The sequence below is a fragment of the Botryllus schlosseri genome, chromosome 10 (genome assembly GCF_051294905.1).
Source record: "Botryllus schlosseri isolate E-star chromosome 10, Bs_hap1, whole genome shotgun sequence".
In the NCBI taxonomy this organism is placed as follows: domain Eukaryota; kingdom Metazoa; phylum Chordata; class Ascidiacea; order Stolidobranchia; family Styelidae; genus Botryllus; species Botryllus schlosseri.
The window spans coordinates 24307956-24335698 of NC_137245.1; the positions used below are offsets into that span (position 1 = coordinate 24307956).

At 40.5% G+C, this 27743-nt stretch overlaps 5 protein-coding genes across 5 annotated transcripts in view; 4 read left to right on the forward strand and 1 right to left on the reverse strand.

Annotated features, from left to right (window-relative positions):
• LOC145448364 (vesicle transport protein GOT1B-like) overlaps positions 1-19344 on the forward strand; it is a 109389-nt gene extending 90045 nt beyond the window's left edge. Inside the window, exons 2-6 of the mRNA XM_080326745.1 lie at positions 16257-16397; positions 16480-16571; positions 16641-16819; positions 17727-17808; positions 18113-19344. Of these exons, the coding sequence (XP_080182871.1) occupies positions 16373-16397; positions 16480-16571; positions 16641-16819; positions 17727-17808; positions 18113-18151 (417 nt within the window). The 5' untranslated portion in view covers positions 16257-16372 and the 3' untranslated portion in view covers positions 18152-19344. The remainder of the gene's footprint in view (positions 1-16256; positions 16398-16479; positions 16572-16640; positions 16820-17726; positions 17809-18112) is intronic.
• The window catches only part of LOC145448361 (uncharacterized), a 230016-nt gene that overhangs the window by 90045 nt on the left and 112228 nt on the right, over positions 1-27743 (forward strand). The gene's annotated exons all lie outside the window — the stretch shown is intronic.
• The window catches only part of LOC145448356 (transmembrane protein 214-A-like), a 245912-nt gene that overhangs the window by 90044 nt on the left and 128125 nt on the right, over positions 1-27743 (forward strand). The window lies entirely within an intron of this gene.
• LOC145448419 (uncharacterized) lies at positions 9355-13304 on the forward strand. Its single transcript, XM_080326803.1, has 2 exons — positions 9355-9739; positions 10725-13304. The coding sequence occupies exon 2, from the start codon at positions 10795-10797 to the stop codon at positions 12445-12447; it is 1653 nt and encodes a 550-aa protein (XP_080182929.1). The 5' UTR covers positions 9355-9739; positions 10725-10794; the 3' UTR covers positions 12448-13304.
• Positions 20624-27043, reverse strand: LOC145448360 (cytochrome P450 4V2-like). Its single transcript, XM_080326741.1, has 6 exons — positions 25329-27043; positions 23755-23961; positions 22839-23125; positions 21815-22049; positions 21657-21749; positions 20624-21088 (listed from the first exon to the last, which is right to left on the reverse strand). Exons 1-6 carry the CDS (start codon positions 25766-25768, stop codon positions 20833-20835), a joined length of 1518 nt encoding a protein of 505 aa, XP_080182867.1. The 5' UTR covers positions 25769-27043; the 3' UTR covers positions 20624-20832.

Consider the following 27743-nt stretch of genomic DNA (forward strand, 5'->3'; position numbering starts at 1 on the left):
ATAATAGGCCTCCATATACTATACCTGCAGTCGCACACGTCCGATATCAGATCAGTGAATATCTATGATAGGCAGAGCCGTTAGTAGGGAAAGCCTACGCTACATCCACGGAATCGCACAGGTGTTAGTCAATAATATAACAAATATGTATTTACAGCTGCATAATTATTGGTAAGCAGAGCTTTTGAAACAAAATAACGATTTTGTTTTGATCCCGTGTGGATGTCAGAATATCTGTTCACCGCCCGTACACTGAAAATCACGAAGATTGTCCTTGCATGCCGTGTAATGAATGAATCTGAATCCGGAAGTGCTCCGGAGCTGATAGCTGCGCACTATTTCAACTCAGACGTGCTCCGGAGCTGATAGCTGCGCACTATTTCAACCCGGACGTACTCCTAAGCTGATAGCTGCGCACTATTTGCATCCGGACTTGCTCCGGAGCTGATAGCTGCGTACTATTTCAACCCGGACATGCTCCGAATCTGATAGCTGCGCACTATTTCAACCCGGACGTACTCCTAAGCTGATAGCTGCGCACTATTTGCATCCGGACTTGCTCCGGACCTGATAGCTGCGTACTATTTCAACCCGGACATGCTCCGAATCTGATAGCTGCGCACTATTTCAACCCGGACGTACTCCTAAGCTGATAGCTGCGCACTATTTGCATCCGGACTTGCTCCGGAGCTGATAGCTGCGCACTATTTCAATTCAGACGTGCTCCGGATCTGATAGCTGCGCACTATTTCAACCCAAACAAGCTCCAGCGCTGATAGCTGCGCCCTAGACGATATACGTGACCTTTAAATGACCTGTATGTCTGCGATTTTTGGTGATAGCTGCGATAGCTGTGATAGCTGAGTATATCCATCCACCATCGATAGCTGCGATAGCTGCGATAGCTGAGTATATCCACGGGGCCAAAACCTGAATATGTGCTATTAGCCTATTACCATCCACCGTCACAGCGGTGATGGTGAAATAGGGAAGATGTGGTGGAAATGGAAAGCGGGACGTTCGGTCATTGACCATTGATCAACTCTAAAACACGGAAACAGGATAAAATGAAAACTTTCGAAATTGAGAATATGTGGATAATTAGCCATTGATAGAACGAGGTCGAAGCGACCGATCTAATCTAATCTTGATATTTCAGCTGTCTTTGCTTGCTATTTTCACCTGGTCTTTTTGTAAGGATGCCTAATCAATACAGCGGAAAAAGGGGAGGAATCGAGCCCAGATAAACTTACGACACCTGATACTGCCGAGTCTCGAACTAATCCAACGCGGACGATTTTATTCAGGTGGTCAAGGTAGCCAATGACGCTACTCAAGTAGAAGTAGAAGCAGTGACGCAAAAATATACTCAAGTACGACTAAAAGTAGTACTTTTAGAATCATCCTAAAACTACTTCTAGAAGTAGTTGAATTGGCTGTCTTTTTAATATACTCAGGCATATAAGTAAGTATTTGTGAAAACAGTCATGCGTTCGCATGGACTGTCAAAAGCTGCAAGTTGAGCTAGTTGCGCGAAGGTGCAGAGAGCTTGATTCATATTGATGCATCTCCGGAGGTATAAATTTTCGAGAGCATATAAGCATTTGAGAGAAATCACGAGGCAATTTCGCTTCATTACTGGTAGAACTCCCGGACTCACATCAACAGAATGGCCTTCTGATATGAAATATCCTGCTGTGCAAACTCATTTTAATTGCTAAATTGCCAATAGCCTACTGATACAAACATATTGCTGTTTAGAGATGTTTCGTTGGAGATTGTGGAAAAAAGTCGGAGTAGTGAGGTCAATCAAGGAGACTTCGAAATGTTTGCAAAAATCATGGAAAACTGAATGTTTCAGTTTTCCATGGTCCTAGAGCTGGCGATCCAAGCGTCCAAATTTGATGCATCTGGTCTTTATCGCAAGCTATTGATGCACTAATTCCTCCTTTACCTCTGAATCAAAAGCGCACCAGTACAACACACGCGCGTCCACGTCGTCCAAATATCATATGATCGACCGAAAAGATCATCGCTCTATCAAATATGCCGGACCTGATGTGTGGAACAGTATCTCGCCGGCCATCCGGCAGTCGACGAGCATGTCCACATTCAAGTCGAAATACAAGCAATTACTACTAAATAAATACAGTCCATCCTCAAGATTACCGGACCACGACTGACCTATCGATCTCGCTTCCCATGATATGCCGCCCTATTTCTTGTCGCTTCTTTATTCCATACTATCTTCTTTACTTTCATTCAGTGTGCATGCCTCCTCTTTACATCGCCTAGGCCAGGGGTGGGCAATTATTTTCCTCCGCGGGCCAAATGAGAAGCTGAAAATACGTTGGCGGGCCGAGTGGAAAATTCTAGCTAGATTTTCAGCGTAATTTAATTTTATTTCTTAATTACGTTGTTAATAAATGCTGCTCCGTGAAGGTGTTGATGCTACGTTATGAGAAACTGACGGTAAATTTAAAAAAAAATGTCTATTTGCTGTCATGATTCGAAACAATTTTAAAAATGATACATCTTTTTAATCTCCTTAAACCCCTATCCACGTTCTTCTATTAAGACTATAAAACAGTGGTTCTCAAACTTTTTGAAGCATGCCTCCGTTTATGATAGTGAAATATTTCACGCCCCCCTTAACATGATATCACAAAATATTAAAAAGTGCAACCGGAACGCTAGTAATTCCAGCGGATAGTTTGATGGCATTGAAGGTTAGGGCTGTTGATCAGAGAATACTGAAAAACAAAGTCGTACAATACACAGAGCAACAACTATGAGCTGGTGGTAAATCGCGCCAGCGCGAAATTTTTTTTCAACAAACTCCAGCTTCGCGATCCCTTCAAATGCTTTCACGTCCCCCAGTTCGAGAACCACAATACAAAGCTTATTGTCTTGGTCGCTGTGTTCCGAACACTGTGCAGCTTGAATAGCTTTGATGTTGAGCGAAGCTTGTAGTTTTTCTGAAATTCGCCCTTCCTAGACCGAGTGTTTCGTGTATTGGTCATAAGACGGACTTTAATTAAAATCTTAAATCTCGGCGACATGCTCGGCAAAAACTAAACTGACTCCAGTATATAAATAGTTAGTGCTCTAAACATTCCAATTTCAATTTTCGTTTTTTTTTAGACATGCCCTTTCATCCATTATGGGTGATAGATATGATGAGTCATCTGATCGCGAACACTGATTGACTTGTTTTACGAATTAGGGATTTGGAAGCGTACACGTAACAATTTGAAACACATATCATATAATGCGTAATGTGATAATGGCAACAAAGAAGGTTTGGAATAAACTAAATGGAAAGAGTGATTTCTTATGACTTTAATTGCTACTCACACTTTGCCACATTTCCTTTATTTTGAATCTGGATTACGCATGCCAGGTACGTATAGGCAGCGTAATCGTGGCATATTAATGAACGGGCTTCAAAACAAACGAATTTCCTGTTCAGTTGATACAGCCTATGGTTTAGTCATTTAAAAAGCAAGTTTTATGTTTTGAATTCCAAGCAACCTTTCGCGGGCCGCACAAAATAGCTTCGCGGGCCGCATTTGGCCAGCGGGCCGCACTTTGCCCAGGTCTGGCCTAGGCCAAGGTGGGTGTCCGATTCCATAGACAACTCCTAGTCGCTTCGAAATCTTCCTTTCTTTTCATTGTATCGCATTTTTGTGGTGTATTGAACTGATAAAATTGCTAATAAACCAATGATGATGAAAATACAAATTAAAATCTCGTCAGGGCAATGTAACTGCTCCAAAATAGCCGTTTAAGGCCGACTGTTCTGAAAAGTGAGAGCGCCGCAGCAGCATGACCACAACAATGACCAATTACGCCCCGCGATTGTTCAGAACAATGCCGATTCCCAGACTTTCACGACTATTTTGGGATGGTACCATTGCCTGGAAATATACTTTTATTGCGGAATCAGTGCGTCACTAGCTTTCGATCAGGACCATACATATCAAATTTCGACGCTTGGATCGCCAGCTATGGGACTATCAATTCTGCTGCTTTTAGCCGGCTTAGCAGTTCGCTTCTTGGCGTATTCAATCGTGAGTCACGTGTTGCGAATCCATCCGTTGGTTAGTAATCTAAAAATTCTATACAATGACAGCCGAGGCCAGCATAGCGGTAAAAATAAAAAAAACTTCGCCCGCAAGGGCGCAGTCAGGGGCTTCCGCGAATGGATCCACCCAATTCCTTGTCGACATATTAAGAGAATGCATTATAAGTCAATAATTTTATGTTGTGCTTGTCAGGTCTCAATAGCAATTTAATGTAATTGAAATTGTAATTGAGCAAACTTTTTGTCAAATTACAATTACAATTACAATCACACAAAATAAAAATGCTTCAATTACAATTACATTACAATTACATTCAAAAATGTAATTAATTACATTCAAAAATGTAATAATTACATTCAGCTCAATTACAAATTACAATTGATCCAACTCTGATCGGCATTGACAAAATAGATACACCCCTTTTCAATGAGAGAATAGGACTGAGGAGAAGCGAGAAAGGGTAAACTGAAGTGTGAAGCGGTGTTACACCGCCGGTGTAGCACCACAGTCCACCCATACCAGAGATGAGCAATGAGCATGGATTAGGATTAGGATTTGAAAAAACAGGATTTGTGAAATTTTGTCGGATTTGGATTGGATTAGGATAAGAATTTTTTTTTCTGAACGGATTAGGATTAGGATTTGCCGAATTTCTTATAGATTAATATGTCATCATCATCATCATCATCATCATTGGTTTATTAACAATTTTATCAGTTCAATACACCACAAAAAATGCGATACAATGAATAGACAGGAAGATGTCGAAGCGACTTTAATTTGTCTATGGAATCACACACCCACCTTGGCCTAGGCGATGTAAAGAGGAGGCATGCACACTGAATGAAAGTAAAGAAGATAGTATAGAAAAAGAAAGAGACAAGAATAGGGTGGCATGTCATGGGAAGCGAGATCGATAGGTCAGTCGTTGTCCGGTAATCTTGAGGGTGGACTGTATGAACTGTCGTGTGGTGAATGGCGACAATCTTTATTCAGATCAGTTAATAATGTACTTATGGTTAATAGGTTATCTTGAATCAAGGGAATCATTGGTTCTGAGAAGAAAAATTTCCAATCCCTCCGTTGCATAAATTTGCATTTTTTCTGAATTTCCAGTTGGACTCGGATTAGGATTGGACAAGGACTTGAATTTGAAAAAGTTATGGATTAGGATTAGGATTTGAAGGTTCGGATTTGGATTGGATTAGGACATAGAAATTCCAAATCCGCTCATCTCTCTCGCATACTCTCAGATCGCAAGATATATAATATGGATTGTGATTGTGATAATATGGATTCTGCTGTAGAATTTTTCGTTCGGCTTACCCAGGCAGGTTTGCAATTAGCACATTTGGTGACAAATTCGGGAATATTTTCACAATTTCATGTTAGTTGGCACTTTCGTCTTTCTTCAGACAGAGAGATCGTGTGTATATTTCATCCAAGACCGCCAGACGGAGACACAGTCTTGACTTGACACGTTATCACTAAGTTACAGCTTAGCCGCCAGAATGCTAATTGCCAAATCATGTGAAAGTGATTAAAAACATGTTAATCGTGGCGACCGACTTGGCTGGATTAAAAGTTTCACCAGATGATTCGGGATAATCGTCGTCCGAAATCTTATCCAACTTCATGCACCAGTTTTAATCAGACAATTAGGACTCTTCCGCCCCCGGATGAGCTAACTTTATCATCTCTGCACTTAGTGTATTTTGAATTGACCTATTTCAACTATGCAAATCTTGTTTTTCATTGAAAAATACATATTAATGAGGATGCCATTCTGATGTGCTTCACTAAATAATACACTACAAAAAATAATCAGACAAATTTGGTCTCAATGTCTCAAATCGATTTTTTACAAAAAAAAGTCTTAAAGACCAATTAGTCTTAAAGACCAATTAGTCTTACCAAGAACTTTATGTCTCAAAAGTAAGCCAGAAATTGATCGAAAATAGTAGCAGTGCCATGGGGGCATCCTTTTCAGTGTTAGGGGTCTGAGCGGAGGAGGGGAAGGATGAGAGAGACCAGAAATTGCAGTGTTGAGATGATCCTGTACTAAGTTTACAAGGTATTCACTAGATATAGTTATCAAGGTACATGCCACTTACTACTCTCATGTACAATTCAGATCAATATATATATGGTTGTCTGAGTCGAAAATAGCATTTATGGTGAGTGGGTAAAATGAGACCATCAGTGAGACTGAAATTGTTGAAAATGAGACCAAATCATCCTCATTTCTTAAATTTGAGACCAAATTTGTCTAATTTTTTTTTGTAGTGTATGCTTAAAGGGGTGCCTCTATGGAATCGGTGCCGTGTACTCACACAATTCTTCATTTTTTTTCATTTTTCATTAAATTACTTCTCATTTTTCATTAAATTACTTCCAACTTGGAGAATCATCGCTGATCACCTGTTATAACAGGCAAAACGTACCGAGATTCCAGTAGGGAAGGGTGGAAATTGATAGTTCTCAAACACTTCCCGGGGCGGGGTGACAAATAGCAGTCGTCAACACTTCCTCATTTAGCACAAGAATAATACCTAGGAAAATCATTTTGCTTGCCTGCGGCACACAGTAGCCTATAACAAGCAGTACTTTCAATTCATTACGGTGTTCTTGTGTAGCTTCCGTTCAACCCCTGACTGTGGAAATAACTTTGAAAACCACACATTGGTATGTGAGTGTATCTGTATGGTGTAGAAGTCTAGATATCCCTGGTATGATGTCCCACAGGTAACTTTCATATCCGATATCCCTCACCGAATTGGATTGAATGTAATAAATTGAAAATATATTCGCGAGAAGTCATTTGCCTGTGAGAAGAAGTGGTAGTTTGTTTTAAACATACCTGTACTTGGCAATATTGGCTGATGTCAGAAGATTGCAGTAAAAGTGGAGAATTTGTTAATTACTAATATTTGAAAATGTTGCTTCGAACATTTCGTCGCACTGGACTCAAAATATAGCTTATGTCCATTTTAACGTCTTGGGAAAATTTGAGTTTTTGTGAGATATCATTTCTATTCAGCCATATCTCGGCCATGGTTATTGGTTATGTTGGTCGGTCACATTTTGTCAAACATAAACATCACTATATGATATGGCGAAAAGAATGTGACAATCTTAGAAAAACTTTGATTTTCCCAAGCTGTTAAAAATGGGCATGATCTACTTGGATATCACTGATTGCGACCATTTACGGTGCCAAAGTTAAGCTATTTGAAAATGTTGCTCTGAACGTTCATGACTTTTTTTCCAACTTGTGATTTTATCTGACTTTTCAATGTTCATTGTTCATTCAGACATAGTGCCTTAAATAATTTTCAAATAGATTTTGAGCCAGGAATTACAAGATGACTATGAAATTATTACTTGCCTCTCAACCGCGGTATGTGCATGCCAGATATGCGAAGGAAAAGCGCGGAGCTTTGAAGGATAAGCCTATAACGCTGGATGTTGTTGGGCATCCGGATACAAAAGTACTTGTTCAAGGAAGGGTGATGTCCACGAAAAATAACGAGTGTCACAAAAACTATCGACTCGAACCTGAGACGTGGTTACATTCAACGGGCGAAAATTTGGTCTTGGATGGTTTGAGGATCGTGAGAATTGGGAAGAATGGGTCAAAAGATGCGGGTAGCCGACAAAATGACAGTTTGGGCTCGTTCTACATTGAATTTTCTGCTTTCTACCAGGAGAATGGAAATTATATTTTGGGTCGGTCTGAAGCCACTTGCCAAACCGACCCTATATATGATCAATGCCATGACGAAACTCGCCGACCAAGTCTCAAACGGATTATTGTGTCAGAAGAAAATGCCGACGGTCATGAGGTATGGATACATACTAAAAGAGCTCTACCAAAAAAGAACAAACTCAAAGCGAAAATATCTATTGCTGACAAAATTATTTATGATGCTGATTGCAAAGTAGACGACCGACTTGCCATGTTCAATCTGCCAAGAGTGCCTCACGAAAAACTTTGCGGAATCTCAGTGGTGGCGAGTGTTCGATTGGAAATTTCTCACGAACATCATCAAATTGAGTCTGCTGATTCCATCGACATTCATTGTCTACCCGATGGTAGTTTCAGCCATTCGAATTCTAGCACGCTCCAAACTGCAAAACCAAAAGTCACTAGAAAGAGGAAACATTCACAACATGGCAACGGTTTGAATATGCACCAAGATAACGTCTCCGCTAGTCTTGGTTCTAAATCATTTGTGGAATCAAACAGACCAGCAGCAAAAAATCAGAGTCAACGCCAACCGTCAGAACCATTGGCTCAAGAGAGTTTTGTAAATGATAATCAAGTTCTACTGAAAAGCTTCTATCAAACAGATGAGCATTCCACAGCAAAGAAAATGTCTAGAATCGAGCAAACAGACATAGATTTTCCATTCAATATGGGAACACCGAGATCCAATGATACCCGCGGAAACGAAAGGAACCACACCGACAATCATCCCAAGATTCAAGAGATACAATCCACAATTGACCGAAGATCGGATATCCCTGACTGTTCCGACCTTGTTGTGTCCTATCAATGTGACGAAGATACCCAACCGTTGGAATCGTACCAAAAGTCACCCAGTCAAATCAAGACCTGGGACACATCTCAATCTCATTCCACCAAGTCAAAGATTGTTAGTCAATGTCCTGATGCTGTTGGTTCATCGCCTTCTCAAGCGCTACCATGCTCACGGAATACTGATAATAATCAATTTGAGCGTATTCCCGGCAAAGATCTAACGGCTTTCGGCGACGTGGAAGTGCTATCGCATCAGGAAAATTCTCAAGCAAACAGGAATAATTTGAGGACTCCACCAGTCACCCTGGATAAGCTTCTTGGGAATTCTCCAGAACATGATAACTTGCCCAACATGAAGACGGTCTTTGATTTGAATTCCCCACCTGATCTCACTGAATCACAAAAACCATGGTTCAATGGGGCATTGTGGAGTGACATCCTGTATGGACCTTCTTAACCGCCACGCCCTTCTGTTTTGTGTATTTTGATTCACGTTGATTTCATAGAATATTTTTAGGATTTAAAAATTCTATCTTATAGGTCCTGAAATGTTTTATGTAGTCATGTAGCTGATGCACTGAATTGTTGCGCACTTAGACTTAATTGAACACAGTGCTTTTGATGAGTGAACATTGCAAATCCTATGCAATAGTAATGTATTGTAGCATTCCTGATCTTTTGTAACCAATTTGACTTGAGGCATTCAATTTTTCTACCGACCAACTGAAATTGTTCTGTGACCACAAGTATCCAACTTTTCTATCATGAATCAGTTCCATCATTTTCTCTTAAACAGTTCATAGATTTTTACAAATATGAAATCCCTCAGTTTCTGATGAGTTGGTGTGTGACATCGTGACAGAGTTCCATTTTTATTGTACTATATTCTTGTATCAATTTTTACACAATGTATTCCTTTCCAATTATCACAAATATGTAATCTGTTTTATGCTTTTAGGTGTGTATATATAACTGCTAGGCCTACAAATTAATACTTTGAACGTTTTCTGAAGAGTATATCCGCTGTTGTTCGGTGCATAAAGAATCTGCTTTGGAGTCTTTCCCCTACCTGGAAAAATCGACAAACTTTCTGTCGGTGACTCGTAAAGTAAGTGCGCTGGGCCTATGTCTCAATATTACTTGGTTACCGATATTGTTGGTTGCAGTGGAATTCAAATATTGTTATAGATTTAGTCCATTTTATCTAAAATGTTTTGGGTTCTGCTATGTTCGCTGATCGTGTGGTACATGAACAACAATGATTCACGATTGCAAGTGTATTGTACTGCTGTGTAGTTGATGATGAGATAAAAGAAGTTAGGTTTTGAAAGATTCATCAACTGGGTGCGGCATGCAGACCAGAGTTTGGCAAACTATATATAAAATGTTGATGAAGTCGTGTGAAAGCCTCGCCTGAATTACTTCTAAACTGTTAGCTATTTTTATCTTAACGATGACTCATAGTATTAATATAGTAAGTAGTAAGGCTTTTGTAGCGGTTTGTGTGTTGATTACTGACGTGTAAACCCACACAATCCAATATGGGGACATTCCAATCCGTCACAATAGAAATTTCTTGCTTCGTGTAACTGTGTGACAACAACAGATAGCTGTATATCAAGTGAAAGCAAATTGTCAGTGCCAGCAATGTACGTACGGTAATTCAATAGATTGGTGCGAGTGCTCGTAGGTTCTTCACAGTAGGCCTATGTGCGTGTTTGGTCGCGTTTTGACTCTGGATATTGTTAATTATGATAACAACACACACCGCAGCGTAACGATGTTCAGTTCTTATGCGCCACGACAATGCATTTTTTAATGTTGAAGCCTTGTGGACAATATTGTCACTCTAGCGCACTCCCACTCATCATTAGAATTAGGCCTACTGTGATCTGACATCAATTGGTCTTAAACTAATGGACTTCAACCTGAGCGCTGTCATAACTAATGTGGTGGCCAACTCCGAGCATCTCTAGATATATTCAAATGGTATTATGACCGTCAGGAGCATTTATTTGTGTTGTCATTTAGGTTGACTTCATGAGAGCTCGAGCAAGCGGTCATTAAGATTAATGTTCTGTTTTTTATTTCAGAAACAGCGCAATATATACATCAATTTGCAAGGTCTCGTTCCATTACTCGAATATTGTTGACACTGAATCAATGGCGTCCGTGATAGCGCCACTGCGAGTACTGCTTGTGAGACATCCATCCCGTTATGTGAATGTGAGATACGAGAAGGAAAAAAGGAGTAAACTCTTGAGCGACGACGAGAAACCGGTTGCTCTACGGATTGTCGGTACCTTACATTCGAACGTGAAAGTATGTGTTCAGGCGACGGTTAGAACCCTCGAAGGCGACATTCACGGAACCTACTATCTGTCTTGTGAATCATGGACTCATTCCACGAGTGAAAATCTGTATCTAAACGGATTGCAAATATTCAAGAAAGCACAGGGCAAGAATGGCATGAGAGGACCATTCCGTATCAGATTTACCGCTCACTATGAAAACAACACCGATTACGAAGCGTGGTGTGAGACCGATGATATGTTCGACGGTAGTTGCGGTCTTCGAGAAATGAATCCTCGTTGGGGCTATGCCAGCGGTGGGCAAGAAGTATGGATTCAGTGCGAAAGAGGTGTACCAATTACTAAAAACAAAGTCACGGCAATGGTGCGGCTTGGGGAGAAGGAGATTATGACCGCCGATTGTAGAGTTGATTGCGGGATTGTCAAATTCAATCTGCCGAAACTGCGTTCGGAGCGACCTCTGGGAGAGAGAATGCAGGCGACGGTTCAATTGAGAATCTGTAAAGGAAAGGATTTAATCATGTTAACTGCGGCCATCGGATTTCAATACATACCAGATGGCAGTTGTGGACCTCCGAATTCGGCTAAGCCTGTCACTCCGATGAAAATCATTTCGCCAGAAAGACCTGCAAAGACGTTTGAAACCTCCGTGCCACCAGATCGCGCTTGCGACCATGCAGATTCTATTAAGCCTGCTACTGGACAGAAAAGAAATGTATCGCTACATCGGACATTTGAATCTTCCACGACACCTGAAGTAAAGAAAAGCAGATACCTACCTCCGGAATCAGAACAAACGCCTGTCTCGGAAGTCTCGGCAAATGCATCACCAGGTCTTCCCAAAACGTTTTCCGAACCAGGAGGTACTTCAAAAGAGAAAGTTCGCTTTCGTGAACGTATGGCTGATGACTCGCAATCCATTTGTGACGACACAGACAATGTCAAAATTCTTGCGCAAGACCCGATTGCCTTGTTTGTAACCAATGCACCAATCCCTGGTGCGGCCAAGCAATGCGAAGATATAACCGGACAGGTAGGGTCGTGTCACAACATCATAATGTCCACTGAACAAAGCATGGGGTGCACTGCTGACCTGACGATGGTTAACTGCTCCGCTAGTACCTTCAAACGGCAATCACAGCTGGACACGATGGCGATGGCCACTACTGTTGAGCCACCAAGTCTGCTGCCTCCATCAAACTACTTAGGTCAAGAAATGGACTCAAATCGCAACTTTTATGACGAGACAATGCAAACTTCTCCCGATGAACGAGAGATTTCCACTTCAGGTCTGCTGCTTTCGCAAAGTGTAAACTTGCACGCTCCAGGCACAGCTCAACAATCTTCTCATCTGCGGTCTACCTCCAACTTCAAAGATCCTCCAAACAGGGAATGTAATTATGATGAATTCCCGGAGATAACAAAGGATATTTATGATCAGTTTCCACCAGACGACCAATGGGAGTCAATTATGCAGTTGAGTTATCCAGCGGATTTGCATTGAGCTTGTAGAAATTGCGATTGCAGCCGTCATATATCGTTTCTGCTTTGAGATAAATGCCTATATGTGTACTGTACAAGATATAGCCTAGAAGAGCATGTTATGATCATTTTTTCTGGCTGAATTTTTTACATTTTACTGAATCATGTGCCTTCTATGAATTGATTTATGAAATGATTGTTAATTGTGATGCTGTGTATTTTTCTGTAGTTTTTACGGTAGTTATTGGTTTCAGAAAATCGCCTTCCTACTTCTGTATCAATGAAATTATCTCGCATTGTTGGCATTGTTGTTTTCCGTCTTACTAGAATTTTTCCAATGATGAGCTCCGTCGTTTACAATGCAGCTCATTTTTTCCACAACTTCAATGTTCCAATTTATTCCAGTTCGATCGTTGTGCCTAACATTGAACATACCACAGTTTAATTTTTATTGTTGTGTCAGCTATTCTTGTATACGGATTTTTAGATTTGTACAGTGTTTCTAGATTGAGACTTAATTGAACACAGTTCCTTCAAATGAGTGAACATAGCAAAACTTATGCAATATTAAGATATTGTAATACTCCATGATCATTTGTAACCAATTTGACTTGACATTTTATTTTTCCGCCGACCAACTGAAATCGTTGTGTGACCACAAGTATCCAACTTTTCTATCATGAATCAGTTCCATTATATTCTCTTCGAAACAGGTCATACATAGATTTTTGGAAATATGAAATCCATTAGTTTCTGATGAGTTGGTGTGTGACATTGTGACAAAGTTCCATTTTTATTGTACCATATTCTTGTATCAATTTCTACACCATGTATTCCTTTCCAATTATCACAAATATGTAATCTGATTTATGGTTTCAGGTGCATATATATAACTGTTAGGCCTACTAGTTAATACTTTTAACGTTTTCTGAAGAGTATATCTGCTGTTGTTCGGTGCATAAAGAATCTGCTTGGTAGTTTTTCCCCCACCTGAAACAATCGACAAACTTTCTGTTGGTGACTCTGAAGGTAAGTGCATGGGTCTACGTCAATGATATTCGGGTAACAGTAGTGTTGGTGAAATAGAACTCAAATTTCCTGTATATTTTGTCTTCTTAAAGAGAACGCCTATTAACCCTTTGTAGTGGGTTGTTTGTTGATTGCTGACGTGTGAAAGTCTCGACATTCCAACATGCCACAATGGAGATATCTTACTGTGTATCACAAGCGGATTTTAGATTGACAGCAACCGGTAGATGCTCGGCAAGTCCAAGCAAATTGTTACGGCCAGCGATGTATGTTATTTCAAAAAATTGCTTCGTGTGCAAGTGCTCGGTAAATTCGTTCGCAGTATGTGTGTGTGTTTGACTGCGTTTTGACTCTCAACTTTTTGATAATAATAATAATAACACCACACACCCCGCAGGTGTTCAGGCCTTGTGTGCCATGGCATTCATGACAATGCATTTTTATATCTTCAAGTTCTTTGCTTTGCAAAATATGTGGGTATACAATTCTGTCACTCTAGCGCACTCCCACTCATTATTTTACCAAGGCCTATTGTGATTTGACATTAGTTGGTCTACAACTAATGGACTTTGACCTGAGCCCTGTTATAGTTGATGTGGTAGACGACGCTTAGCATATCCAGTTATATTCAAATAGGTTTGTGCCTATGAAGAGCATTTATTTGTGTTGTCATTTAGGTCGATCAAGCAGTCATTTACATTGATGTTCTATTTTTTATTTCAGGAACAGTGCAATATATACATTAATCTGCAAGATCTCTCTCCATCACTCAATCAATAATGTCTGTGATGGTGCCACTGCAAATACTGCTTGTAAGACCTCCATCTCGTTATGTGAATGTGAGATACAAGTCTGAAAAAAGAAGTAAACTCTTGACAGACGACGAGAAACCGGTTGCACTACGGATCGTCGGTACCTTACACTCAGATGTGAAAGTATGTGTCGAGGCAACTGTTGTAACCCTCCTAGGCGACATTCATGGAACCTACTATCTGTCTTGTGAATCGTGGACTCATTCCACGAGTGAAAACCTGTATCTAAATGGATTGCAAGTATTCAGGAAGGCAATAGGCAAGAATGGCATGAGAGGACCATTTCGTATCAGATTTACTGCTTACTATGAAAACAAAGCAGACTGCAAAGCATCGTGCGAAACCGATGAAATGTTTGATGGTAGTTGCAGTCTTCGAGAAATGAATCCCTGTTGGGGTTATGCCGACGGTGGTCAAGAAATATGGGTTCAGTGTGAAAGAGGTGTACCAATTGCCAAAAACGAAGTCACGGCAATGGTGCGGCTTGGGGAAAAGGACACTCTGACTGCCGATTGTAGAGTTGATTGCGGGATTGTTAAATTCAATCTGCCGAAACTGCATCTTGAGCAACCTCTGAGAGAGACGATTCAGGCGATGGTCCAACTAAAAATCTGTAAAGGAAATGATGTAATCATGTTGACTAAGGCCATCGGATTCCAATACGTACCAGATGGACCTCGAAATTCTATTAAGCCTGTTACTCAGATGAAAATTATTTCACCAGAAAGAGTTGGAAAGAAGACGTTTGAATCCCCCGTGCCACCAGATCGTGCTTGTGACCATGCAGATTCTATTAAGCCTGCTGCTGGACAGAAAAGGAATGTATCGCTACAGCAGACGTCTGAATCTTCCATGCCACCGAAAGTAAAGAAAGGCAGATACCTACCTCCAGAATCGGAACAAATGACTGTCTCCGAAATCTTGACGAACGCAACACCAGGACTACCCAAAACGTTTTCCGAACCGGGAGATACTCCAGAAGAGAAAGTTCGCTTTCGTGAATGTACGGACGATGACTCTCAATTCGTTTGCGATGACGTTGAAAATGTCGAAAATCGAGCGCAAGCTTCGATTTCAATCTCTGTGAACGATTCTTCATACACTGACACAACTGAGCAATGTGAAGATATTACCCAAACGGTAGTGTCTTGTCACGGCGTCATACCGTCTACTGAACTTAGCACGGGGAGCACTGCTAACTTGGCGACGTTTAATTGTTCTGCTAGTACCATCCAACCGCAATCACAGCTGGACTCGATGCCAATGGCCACTACTTCTGAGCCACCAAGTCTGCTGCCTTCACCTAACTACCAAAATCAAGAAATGGAATCAAGCTGCAACTTATTTGGCGTGATAATGCCAACATATCCTGATGAAAGAGAGATTGCCACTTTAAGGGGGCTGCTTCCTCAAAATGCACAGTTGCCCCCGCCAGACACTGGTCAGCAATCTCCTCATCTGCAATCTACATCCAACTTCAAAGATCCTCCAGATTCCGAATACAATGTTGATGAATTGCTGGATATAATAAATGAAACTTATGATCGGTTTGGTTTCCGTCAGATCACCGACGGTAGTCGATTACGCAGTTATCTTTTCTGGCTGAATTTTTTACATTCCGCTGAATCATGTGCATTTAATGATTGAATTTATGAAATGATTGTGATTCTGTATATATTATTCTGTATTTTTACGATGTTCATTGAATTTCAGACTATTGACTTGCTACTGTATCCATGAATTCATGTAGCATTGTGGGCATGTTTTACAAACTTTTCTAGAAGTTTCTAATGATAAGTTCCGCCGTTTGGTTACAAAGTAGTTCATTGTATTTCAGATCTTCAATATTCCAATATATTCCAGTTCGATCTTTGTGCCCTAAAATACGATAGTTTCATTGTTATTGTTATGCCAGCTATTCTTGTATATGGATTGACATTGTACAGTGCTTTTAAATTTATATAATCTTGTGACCTATTCCATCATAGAGATTTGATACATATGTTGACTACCACTGGTAAACCATTCGTTGCATATAATCTGCTGTAGTTCGGCACAAATCGAATCTGCTTTGTAATCCTTCACATACTACCTGGAAAAGCGAACATGCTCTCTGTTACTGATTCTCAAAGTAAGTGCATCTATCTCAATGATATCAGATTCTGCTTTATGTGCCTTAGCCGCTGTACTGATCTCTACATTGATTTGTACAGAGATAGGCATTGGCCTAGCTGGATTTGGAGGATTCTTCCTGTTCCTTGGAATGCTGTTTTTCTTCGATCGGGTACTCATTGCATTTGGTAATGTAAGTATAATGAAATGCTTCGAAAACATGTCAGAAACTGTGTATACATTTTATTTCATTTTCATTCAGCTTCTATTTATCAGTGGTCTTTCGTTTATTATTGGTCTGCAAAGGACGTTCAATTTCTTCTTCCAAAGGCATAAGATGAAATCCAGCGGTTTCTTTTTCACTGGCATACTGATCGTGTTATTGGGATGGCCTTTAATTGGGATGCTTGTTGAAGCTTATGGTTTTGTCCTGTTGTTCAGGTAAGTGCATTACGTCAAGAATCACTAGCTGATTGATCATTTACAATGCTAATTGCAAAGTGCTGACAAATACTTCTGAGTTTTATGTCAGTGTTCATGTTGGCTATGTCGACCATATACGAAATTTATGATTTGCTGTGTATATGAACACCTAAAATTTGCAAAATAATACGTAATTTATATCCAACTCAACGCTTCTCATCACATGTCAATAGCAAAGAATGAGTTATTTAAATTCATCTTTATCAGAAATATATTTGTAAATGGGGTTAATCTTAATGAAACTGATGAGGCCCGCAATACTTTCAATCTAGGTTGGCGTCGCTAAGGTGAGGGCTTGAGTCTTGCCTTGAGGTATAGTAAAATTCCCTCTATTGTTCTCTCACATCCCCATGACCCCATTTCTTAGCATCATGTGACATCATTGTATTCAACTTTGCTTATCGTGACATTTTAAAACCGTTTTTACATCTGTGACGCCGCAGGCTCCTGCTCACAATATGTCATTCATGTGCAAAAATTTCCTGTTCACCCCATGAAATTGTTCGGTTGTCTATAGAAACGATGTTCACCAAATTTGGCGCAATTCCAACCAGCGGAAGCGAAGTTATTGATGTCTAAAAATTTGGATTTGATAAAATAGTATTTACCATGGGCACTAAGTGCCGCACAACTATAATAAATAATTAAAAAATTGGTCCCTGTTTAGAACACTCGTATTTTACAGACTTCCTGATCTGCCCTTGCGTCATTCCATTCACGCGGCAAATCTGTCTATGAGCAATTTCAATTGAACAATCTTCAATGCGTTATGTTGTTTTGTGCTGATCGAGCAATGGACAAAATGCTTATACCTCTGGAAATCGTGTATTACAGTGTGATGATGATGTTATTTGTTTTATTGCAGCGGATTCTTCCCCGTTATAATAAATTTCTTGAGGAGGGTGCCAGTTATCGGTTCGATACTACAGATTCCAGTAATTAATAAGGTAAACACTAATACCGTACCGACATCTGTTATGTCTTTGTCTTCTAACTAGTGACGTTGCATTCCTTACAAGGCAGTTTTTGCCACGCCTACCCACATGACTTGTCTGTTATTACAAGCGGATGACGCAACAAAAAATGAGGAAGTTTAGGGACTGTTCCATTACAGATTATGCCAATACTCGTTGACAAGCGATGTGACCCTTTTCACAATTTAGTATGTTCCAAACCTATTCATAATAAACTGAAAATCCAGGTCAAGAGGCGTCTCATTCAAGTTTAAATTATATCTCATCTTTTTCACAGATTTGTGAACGACTGGAGGGGCAGAGCTCCATGGTATGATGCGCGTCACTGGATATTTTTCATGGTGCTTTACGATCGATGATAGATGATACCTATTTTATATGACAGTAATTGTTGCTTTGCTATGTGGCATGTCAAATTGATAAGCAGGCGTTGGGCGGTAGTGAAGTATGTTGTATTCAAATTGATTTTGTTGCAGACGTGCCGTTTTAAGTAACTGTTGTCCAGTGTCTACTGTCCAGGGGCTGGCAAATCTTCTAGAGCAGGGGTGTGCAACCTTTTTCACAAGTGGGCCAGATATAAATAATGAAGTGAAGCCGTGGACTGCACCATATTACTTTTCTAGCGGTTGCAAGGCCTACGATCTGATTACGAATTTGTAACAGTGCTGTCGAGACTATTGTATCAAATGATGTTGGACAAGGCAACCGTTAATTGCTCAAGATATGGAAATTGTTCCTGGTACTGAATATATTATGTCAAAATTATTCATGTGCAAATTCAACATACACTTATGCGTATTTAGTGATTGCTTACCCATTTTCTCAGCCCACTTGTGTCAGTCACAAACGTACCAGAATTAACTAAAGTAAACGTCAAGAACCCATACCGCAGGCCGTAAACCATTCAAAATTGAACTTTTTAGTGGGGCGCAATTTTTTTTCTGCGTGTCTCACGTTTCGCACCCTTGGTCTTGAATTCACGCTGTATGAACATTGAACATTGTACACGAACAGTTGTACTGCAATTATTAGGTACAGTTGTCATCGCATTTGTAAATGATGAAAGTGAATTTGATTTGCTGACGGTTACTGCCATTTTGCCAACAGTCTTGAAATTCTTGCTTCATTTAGCAATTGAACCAATATTTGGGCAAATTCGTGAATTTTAAACTACAACTTTAAGACGCTAGGCTAAAATATATGATGTTCTAAATGTCTGCTGTGTATGTATATTATTTATCCGACAGCCTAATGTGAAAAGGGAAGAGTTGATTAAAAGACTCGTGCATATTTTTGGCTGACAGCATGTACCGTGGTTGCTCTTTTCTAGAATATTGATTAGTTGAACATGGTGTGTCAGTGCAATAGGTAATACAAAAGTATCTTAGACATGGTGTGGGATTGAGTTGTTCAGATACGTGCGATGCTCTGTTATTGAAGGCATATAATAAAAGACAGTGGAAAATTTCCAATTGTTTGTTTTTAAAATACACTCGTATTGTTGATAGACGCTTATTTTGATGACTAGTGTGTTGTTTTGTCAGTATAGTCTTTGATAGTGCAGGGCGAAATAGAGTATCTGAGTGGTTTGATTCTGAACCGGGTATTAGGCGTTGAGTCAAGTATTCGAGTACACGGAAAGTTCAAAGATTCAAACATGTACCTTTCATGCGACCACAATGAACTGATGCCAGGTTTACAACAAATTGAAGGTGATTAGGTATTTTTTCGGCCACACCTCTTTCATAGCACTGTGGCTTGATCACGAATTCGCAGATATGTCATTTCCAATGACGTGCGATGGGTTTGTATGGTATTCATGTTTTTCGACTACAATGGTGATTTACACCAGGCCGATATTCTTAGTTTTGATTCAGTATTTGCCGACTAGCAGCACGGCCCACTTCTAGGCTTTTTAAGACACCGCTCACGCGGATTGGGGGCAGAGGTGATCAAAGAGGTTCTCGTCGCTACTCAAGATGGAGTGGCGGTTCACAAGTAAGTAGGTATTCTACGCCTATTTTTGCATAAAAAACTGCCGAGTAGAAGTAGGCTAAAATCATAACTACTCAATATGTAGTGCGAGTATGCAAAATCTATTTCAAGTACTTCAAAAAGTAATGATAAAATAATACGCGACTTGGAGTAGTCTATGGAATCAGGCACCCACCTTGGCCTAGGCGATGTAAAGAGGAGGCATGCACACTGCACAGCTGAATGAAAAGTAAAGAGAATAGTGGGGATAGAAAAAGCCAACACTTGGGAAGTGACCCTAGAGTCGGACTCAAACCCACAACCTACTGGTGTTGAAGGTGTGGATCCACTACGCTATCTCGTCACCGCGATGGGTGTGTTGCCGTGTTGTGATACGAGGAATCGAGGTATACAGCCTTCTACACGTTATGAGGTTATCTCATTTAAATAACCATTTACCCTGGTTCCGGCTGACACGAAGATCGTCATGATCATATCGCCGGTACCAGTCAATACCGATAAACTACTGTTTTGTGTTTGTTAAATATTGCATATTTATATGAGTTCTATTTATTTTGGCGTCATCGGTTGACGAAATAAATCTCTCTCTCTCTCTCTCTCTCTCTTACCGAAACCATAATTCTCGTTGATAAATTACCTCTGGCAATGAGCGTATCATGAGTAGGCTAGGCCTACTCGAAAAAATCATATCTCACCATTCCACACGAATCATTAGAGTTAACGCTGGACTCGATTCAAGCTACGAGTATTAGAATTATTTGTGCCCAACCATACTCTTTGAAACACTCAGAAATATTTCTTATATCAAATTCTATTGCATAGTCGCGAACAAGTCGAGCATAGTAGGCCTATCACGATGTTCAAAATTTGTGACATCCGAGAGAGCAATTTTCTCGCAGGAGAGGCAGGAGCTACCATTTTGGACATTGTGATTTCATCATAAGATAGTGATTCCACAATTTGACTGCTGTACTTTTCATGGTGACTTGACCGAAAATAAGATTAGGCCTCTCTTGGATAAAGTTTGATGTTGATTCCATCCTTCGGTCTCAAAATAATGTCCGCCATCAGGCGAAGGTCCTCCGTTTTATCACAAGCCTCAATTCTGTACTTTCGCAGCAGGTGCGCGATGACCACCTTTTCCTCCATGAGAGCGAATTTCTGACCGATGCAGTTTCTCGGTCCGGCCGAAAACGGCAGGTAGGCGTACGGATGCCTTTTCGCTGAATGCTCGGTCTTGAATCTGTCGGGGTCGAACCTGTCACCAATTATAAATAATTCAATACGTATGCGAAAGAAATTTGTATAATTGTTCATCGCTACTGTCGTGGATTATATTAGGTAGTCAAGTACTCCTTCACGATACTCGACAACAAGCATTAATGTCGTAAATTTCCTCTCAGTTGCAAGTAGAAGTGACATGCCAACTATTTCAAATAGTAGTTCACGTCGGGTAAAATTACTTAAAATTACTCACCAGGGATCCGCGAACTGTCTCTAAGGGGTTTACGAAGGGTCAATATTGAAACTACAACTATAAAACTACAGTGGCCTTGGCTACATCCTTATTTGCGCTCACCATAGTTAACAAGGAAGAATTAATAATCCTTTTCTCGTCATTGGGTAACTTTTAGGCCACCAGATGGCAATATGAAGCCTGTGATGACCTTCACAAGTAGAAGTGATGATTTTCAGGTCAAGCAAAGACCGTGTCACGTTGGGGTATGGACATAACTCACGTAAGCAATTTGAATAAGGGGATAAAGAGGGATATATAGCTACATCACAAAGAAAGCAGACTTCCGTCTACGTAGTTTGAGACTCACGATTCTGGATTTTCCCAATAATCAGGATGAGTGTTGACTGCTTGGGTAAATAAAATACAATTAGTTCCCTTCGGTATGAAGTATCCATTCAGGCTGAAAACAAAGCTCTGATTGGTAGGCCTGGCCTACGGCTTGAGTCAGAATTTCGAGACACTTACACACAATCCTCGCTCGTTATCCTTCCGGTTATCGGGACGGAAGGGAAAAGACGTAAGCTCTCTTTGACAACCCTTTCAAGATATTCCATTCGCTTCAAATCTTCTTGAGTTATTGACTTCGGGTCCCTGTCCCCGAGAACGTGCTTAATTTCATCCACGATCCTTTGCTGCGTGTCAGAGCGGGAGCCGATGATATGTAAAGCCCACGAGAGACCTGCCGCAGTCGTGTCATGACCTATATATTACAAAAGTAGGCTTATTTATTGGAGAGTCTTCATTTGTTAGATATTTCCATTACAAATGTGTAGTAGGCTACAAATAGAACACTGATCAATACATTAGGCCTACTGTTAGCGATCAACGCGAGCGATAACTTAATTACCATCAAGGCTGAGCAGAGGGATTTGAGTACTCGAATCTGAAACGAGTAGGCCTATCGATTCTTATGATTGAGTCTAGCAGTGAAAGATGATTTTTTTAGAGTACTGAAATTATACGTTCTTTTCCACTAAGAGTTAATGTATCGTCGAGAATTATAGTTTCAATATTAGGATGTAAACCGAGATTGGTCGTAGCGCTGCACATGAAACATGCAGTAAGGAGCTACCCGCGTTAATGGAAATGACATATCAGTGAATTAGCGATCGACTCACAGCATCTGTGAGGAGTACAAAATAAGGTCAGTCCGCGCACAATAAAGACCATATTCCTACTGAGCCTAACTCCAACCCTAACGACCCTAACCACCAACTCTTATGACCCTAACACTACGTTTACCATATGTACTCTTTTAAGAGGGTTTGTCCTCTTGTTTCAATTTCGGAGGACGCCCAAATGTTCTAATTTTTCGGAATATGTCCTCTTTTTCTAGAAAAAGTGTTAAATGCGATCAAAAACTGGACTTCGACGCACCGAACGCCAGGGTGCTCGCGAGGGTGCTCACAACTGCTCACATACTCGCGACATGTAGGTCACACTGAATACAGATATTTATATGGGTATAAAGCCTTGTTTTGAAGAATACCTTCAAACATAAAAGTGTCCACTTCTTCTTGTATATCCTGCGCCGATAGAGCGGAACCATCATCCGACACGTTGAGTAGCATATCCAAAAATGCGAGTCGCTTCGATTTCTTGCCAGACGAGACTTGAGCTTCGAAGCTTCTCTTCTTCTCATCGACAACGCTCCTCGTGAACCCGTGCAATACCTTCAAACACCACGAATACTCTCGTCCAAGCGGCGTCCGGTAGAATATGAAATCAGGCCAGAGCCAGGGAGATTTTTGTCTTTCTTGAAGGATGAAGCTGATTCTATAACGACGCAAATGGGCCAGTGAATATACACATTCTCGATCGGTGAAATGCGTTAGGTCAAGATTGACGAGCCAGGTAGGATATTCATTTTCAAACATAATTCAAGTCGCGGACTGAAATAGATTCCCATCTGATATCTATATGAATTTGCAACCAGGTTGGATATCCAAAATCCTAAAACAGTTTCGGGGTCTTTGCCCAAGGTATGGTAATATATTGACAAACCTGAAGTCTAAAAAATGTAATTTTCGAAACTAAATATTACAACCGTGCCACAGGGGTTATCGCTTGGTATTAACGCAAAAAGTGACATAAATCGATACAATCACGGGATACTTTTTTAGTTTCAAATGTCATTGAGGTATAGACCAAGCAGTAGGAGTATGGACCATGCCTAGTTGACAGCTCCAAAAGAAAACTTTCGTTAATGATGACTTCAAGTTTGTAATCAAAAAGTTGACACCCGATAAACTCTCCCGATTTGACCAATTCCCCATCAACATATATCTATGTCACTATGACCTGTCTGTCTGTTGGCGCAGTCGTGTAATGTCCCGAATATATTGCGAAGTAAATTGATACCACCAACTTTATATACCAGGCGTAATAAAGACATCGTGATGCACCTGTAAATAGCTTTCACGTAATCGGATTCCTCGTTGTCCTGAGCATTCACAGATTTTCCCATTGCAGTTTCGCAAATTATATCCAGGGTGCACAGCGTGATATTTTTGCAAATGTTGAAAGACTTCTCCGTGCAGGAATACCTCTCTAATCTTCTTGTGAATATTTCTGATTGCTCATTCATTACGGCAAGGAAATCGTTCAAAATACTGCAAAAGTAGATAGTATGGGTATATCATGTAGTTATATAGCTGCATGACTCAGTGTGAATACTGGATTGCTGGGTGAGCAAGAACGAGAATTTAGGGATTGTGTGAACGTGAGGTTCACGTTCGCGTTCTGTGTGTGAACCTCAGTAATTAGAGCTTCACGTTCACAAACGAACCTTGGTAGGTTCTGCACTGCGAACCCTTTTTCATATATCACAATATTTCACGTCATTACAACATCTTTAGTTGAAAATGTTTGCATTTCAACTTCGGACCACTCTATGCATGGCGCTGGCAGCATAATCAACACTAGACGACAGACGTGCAGTAGGGCTCTTCAAAAATGACTTTTTTTCTCAAATCGTACTGGCTACTTGATAAAATTGTTAGGTTACCTAATTTAAGCCTACACACAAAATTTGGTTCAATTCTAGCCAGTAACCGCTTTGCTACAGGAGATATAAGTTTCTATTTATTATATAGAAATAAATAATAAAAAATTTGAAAATTTTCTGTTCATCCCATGAAAGTGTTAGGCTGTCTATAGAAACTATGCTCACCAAATTTGGTTCAATTCCAACCAGTGGAAGCGGAGTTATTGCCGTCGAAAAATTTGGATTTGAATAAAATAGTATTTACGGTGAGCAGAACTATAATAAATAAACATAGAATCGGTCACCGTAAATACTATTTTATTCAAATCCAAATTTTTCGACGGCAATAACTCCGCTTCCACTGCTTGGAATTGAACCAAATTTGGTGAGCATAGTTTCTATAGACAGCCTAACACTTTCATGGGGTGAACAGAAAATTTTCAAATTTTTTATTATTTATTTTTATATAATAAATAGAAACTTTCTTCTCCTGTAGCAAAGCGGTTACTGGCTGGAATTGAACCAAATTTTGTGTGTAGGCTTAAATTAGGTAACCTAACAATTTTATCAAGTAGCCAGTACGATTTGAGAAAAAAAGTCATTTTTGAAGAGCCCTAACGTGCAGTCGTTCATGCACCCAGACAACGTGACCGTTGAGGCGTAAGCTTATATTCCCTTGCAAGTCCTCATCGAAATTGTTGGCTAAGCGACGGAAGATATTGATTTTATGGGATTAATATAGCATTTGCATTTGCTTGCTTCATTTAATACATTTGGTGACGTTTAAAAACTCAGTATGTAGGCCTACTTCAGCATTGTGGCATAATGTGGCATGAGTCGCTGCTAGGTATCGTGTAGGGTTGGAATTCACACGAACCTGAACCTTTCGGAGGTTCACGCCAGCCCTATTAATGCGATTATATATAAACCATTCAAATCAATTTGTCGAACATTAATGCATTGGTCGCACGAAGCACTGATAAAGACACGCACCTGAAATGAAATGTAGGTGTTAAAAGTCTTCTACGAGCTTTCCATTTGTCACCGGTAGAAGTTAATAACCCAGTTCCGAGCCAGGAATGTAGAAACGTGTAAAAATATGACTTTTCCATATGCTTCGAGCTGTGCAACAAAGTTTCTGCGGCTTCTGGCCCGACAACAAGCACTATAGGCACAACTCCAAGCCATCCTGTCCCGACATCAATCGCTGTGTCAGGCCTATTTTTTAATGTTCCCATCACAAATTCGTACATTTCGTCTGGATTCCCACGTAGATACATGGCATGTCCAATGATTGGATACGCTCGCAGATCGGCGGCAGTTGGTAATTTCCCGAAAACCTTCCATTTCCACATATAATCTTTCAATAAAATGTAAGCCTTTGACAGCGCCCAGGCAACAAGGAAAGATAGCAAGAGTATGGATAGCTCCATATCGAATTCGTATAGGCTATCTGGTGCCTGCGCAAATATATCGAAGCTAATGAACGGGTACGATAAAACATTGTAAATACATCAACGTTAGGTGTTTCATTCATCTCGAGTTTTTGTATTGTATACTCCTACAGATGCAATAGTAGCAAACCTATAACTCGGAAGTATACTACGGTGATGGTCGACAAATAAGGATAAGCAGAACTGGAGTACGAAGGACGTATAGGCACGTATAAAAAGGTTTTCACATAGGCGCGTACACTCTTAAGGTGTGTATTGCTACCCGTGCACCACCCCTGATTTGCGGGTGTGAATATAAACCCCTTTCGCAAAATTGTGGGGTGTCTAGTAAGCAGTAACTCACGTGTGTCGATAACAGATATTACCTTTTTGAAGTTTTATCGGTGATCTTGTGAACCCGATTATTCCGAGCCTGCACTGAACTTGCCCAAGTATGCGAACTGTTCGCGAACCGGCACCGGTCCACAGACCTCAGGATGCCGACCACTCGATTAATGGACCGCAGATGATCGTTTATTATTCACTTGAACGTACACATTATCAGTATATTACAACGTATTGTCTTTCGTGCATCGCGTTGTACAATACCATGTTGATTATGCGTGTGCGTAGATCGGACGAGAACATTAATATCGCTTTATTGTCTTTACATCGTGATAATATACCAACAGTAAATATGGCTTCTGTGCCTCGATTGCTGCACGGCTGTAAATCTGCTATGAGCATTGGTCAATTGGATATTCTTTCACCGATATCTAGCAACTTTGTTTAAAAGCTTGCGCTAACATGCAACGTAACTATTCGAATCTGAATCGCATTTAAAACGACACCAGCAATCAATACAGCGTTTTGTGATAAGCTAGGCAACATGCGGTAGCCTACATGTCCCACGACCTCAACATATTCCTGACTTTGCATCTGCACGAAAACACAGGGATTATCCTGAAGTTTAAGATATTTCTGACGAAAACAGCAATCTAAAATTGACAAATTGGTTATTTGGATTACTGTTGTCACATCAATGAATAACGGGATACGCTATATCTGACAAATATCTTGACATTCAGCTGATATGATGCCACCCGCTTAATACGATACCGATTTACTTTTTGTATCGCCCGTCGTCCACTGAACAGCTGTATATTCATACTAAGCTTCCGTCTTCACAACTGCTACTGCTGCAAGCTATTGGTATATTTCTATTCGATGTTGTGTTTATAAATCACTCAGCAACGTGTGACAGTATAACGCATGTGCTGATTTTCCAAAAGTTACGCTTCCTCAGAGCAGTTGTATACGTCTAACCTATAAATACACCATAACACCAACGCGTTCTCGAGGAGTCGAGGTAGCATGTTGGATTGTTGGTGTTGGTTCATGGTTTTGGTTATATAGTGCGGTCTCCCTCCTACAGGGTTGGTTCGATTGGTTTGAAATAAGGACAAATATGTTAGAAATGAGGTGAGTCTCATGTCAGAAATAAGGATAGTCATGTCAGAAATGAGGATAGTCATGTCAGAAATAAGGATAGTCGCTATATTCACTATAAAGTCAGTTACAGTACCAGGCACGACTTTCTAGTGCTGCTAACCCAGTCCGAACACATCCCAGACATGATGTCCAAACACGCCCCAGACACGATGTCCGGGTATCAACACAGGCCGAACACGCCCAAGACACCATGTCCGAATGGCAACACAGGCCGAAAACACCCCAGACATGATGTCTGAACACGCCCCAGATACGATGTCCGGGTATCAACACGGGCCGAACACGCCCAAAAGACACCATGTCCGAATGGCAACACGGACCGAACACGCCCCAGACACGATGTCCGAGTGTCAACTCAGATCCGAAAACAACCCAGACACCATGCTTGAATGGCCGAACATGTCCCAGACACGATGTCCGATTGGCAGCACAGGCCGAACACACCACAGACATGATGTCCAAA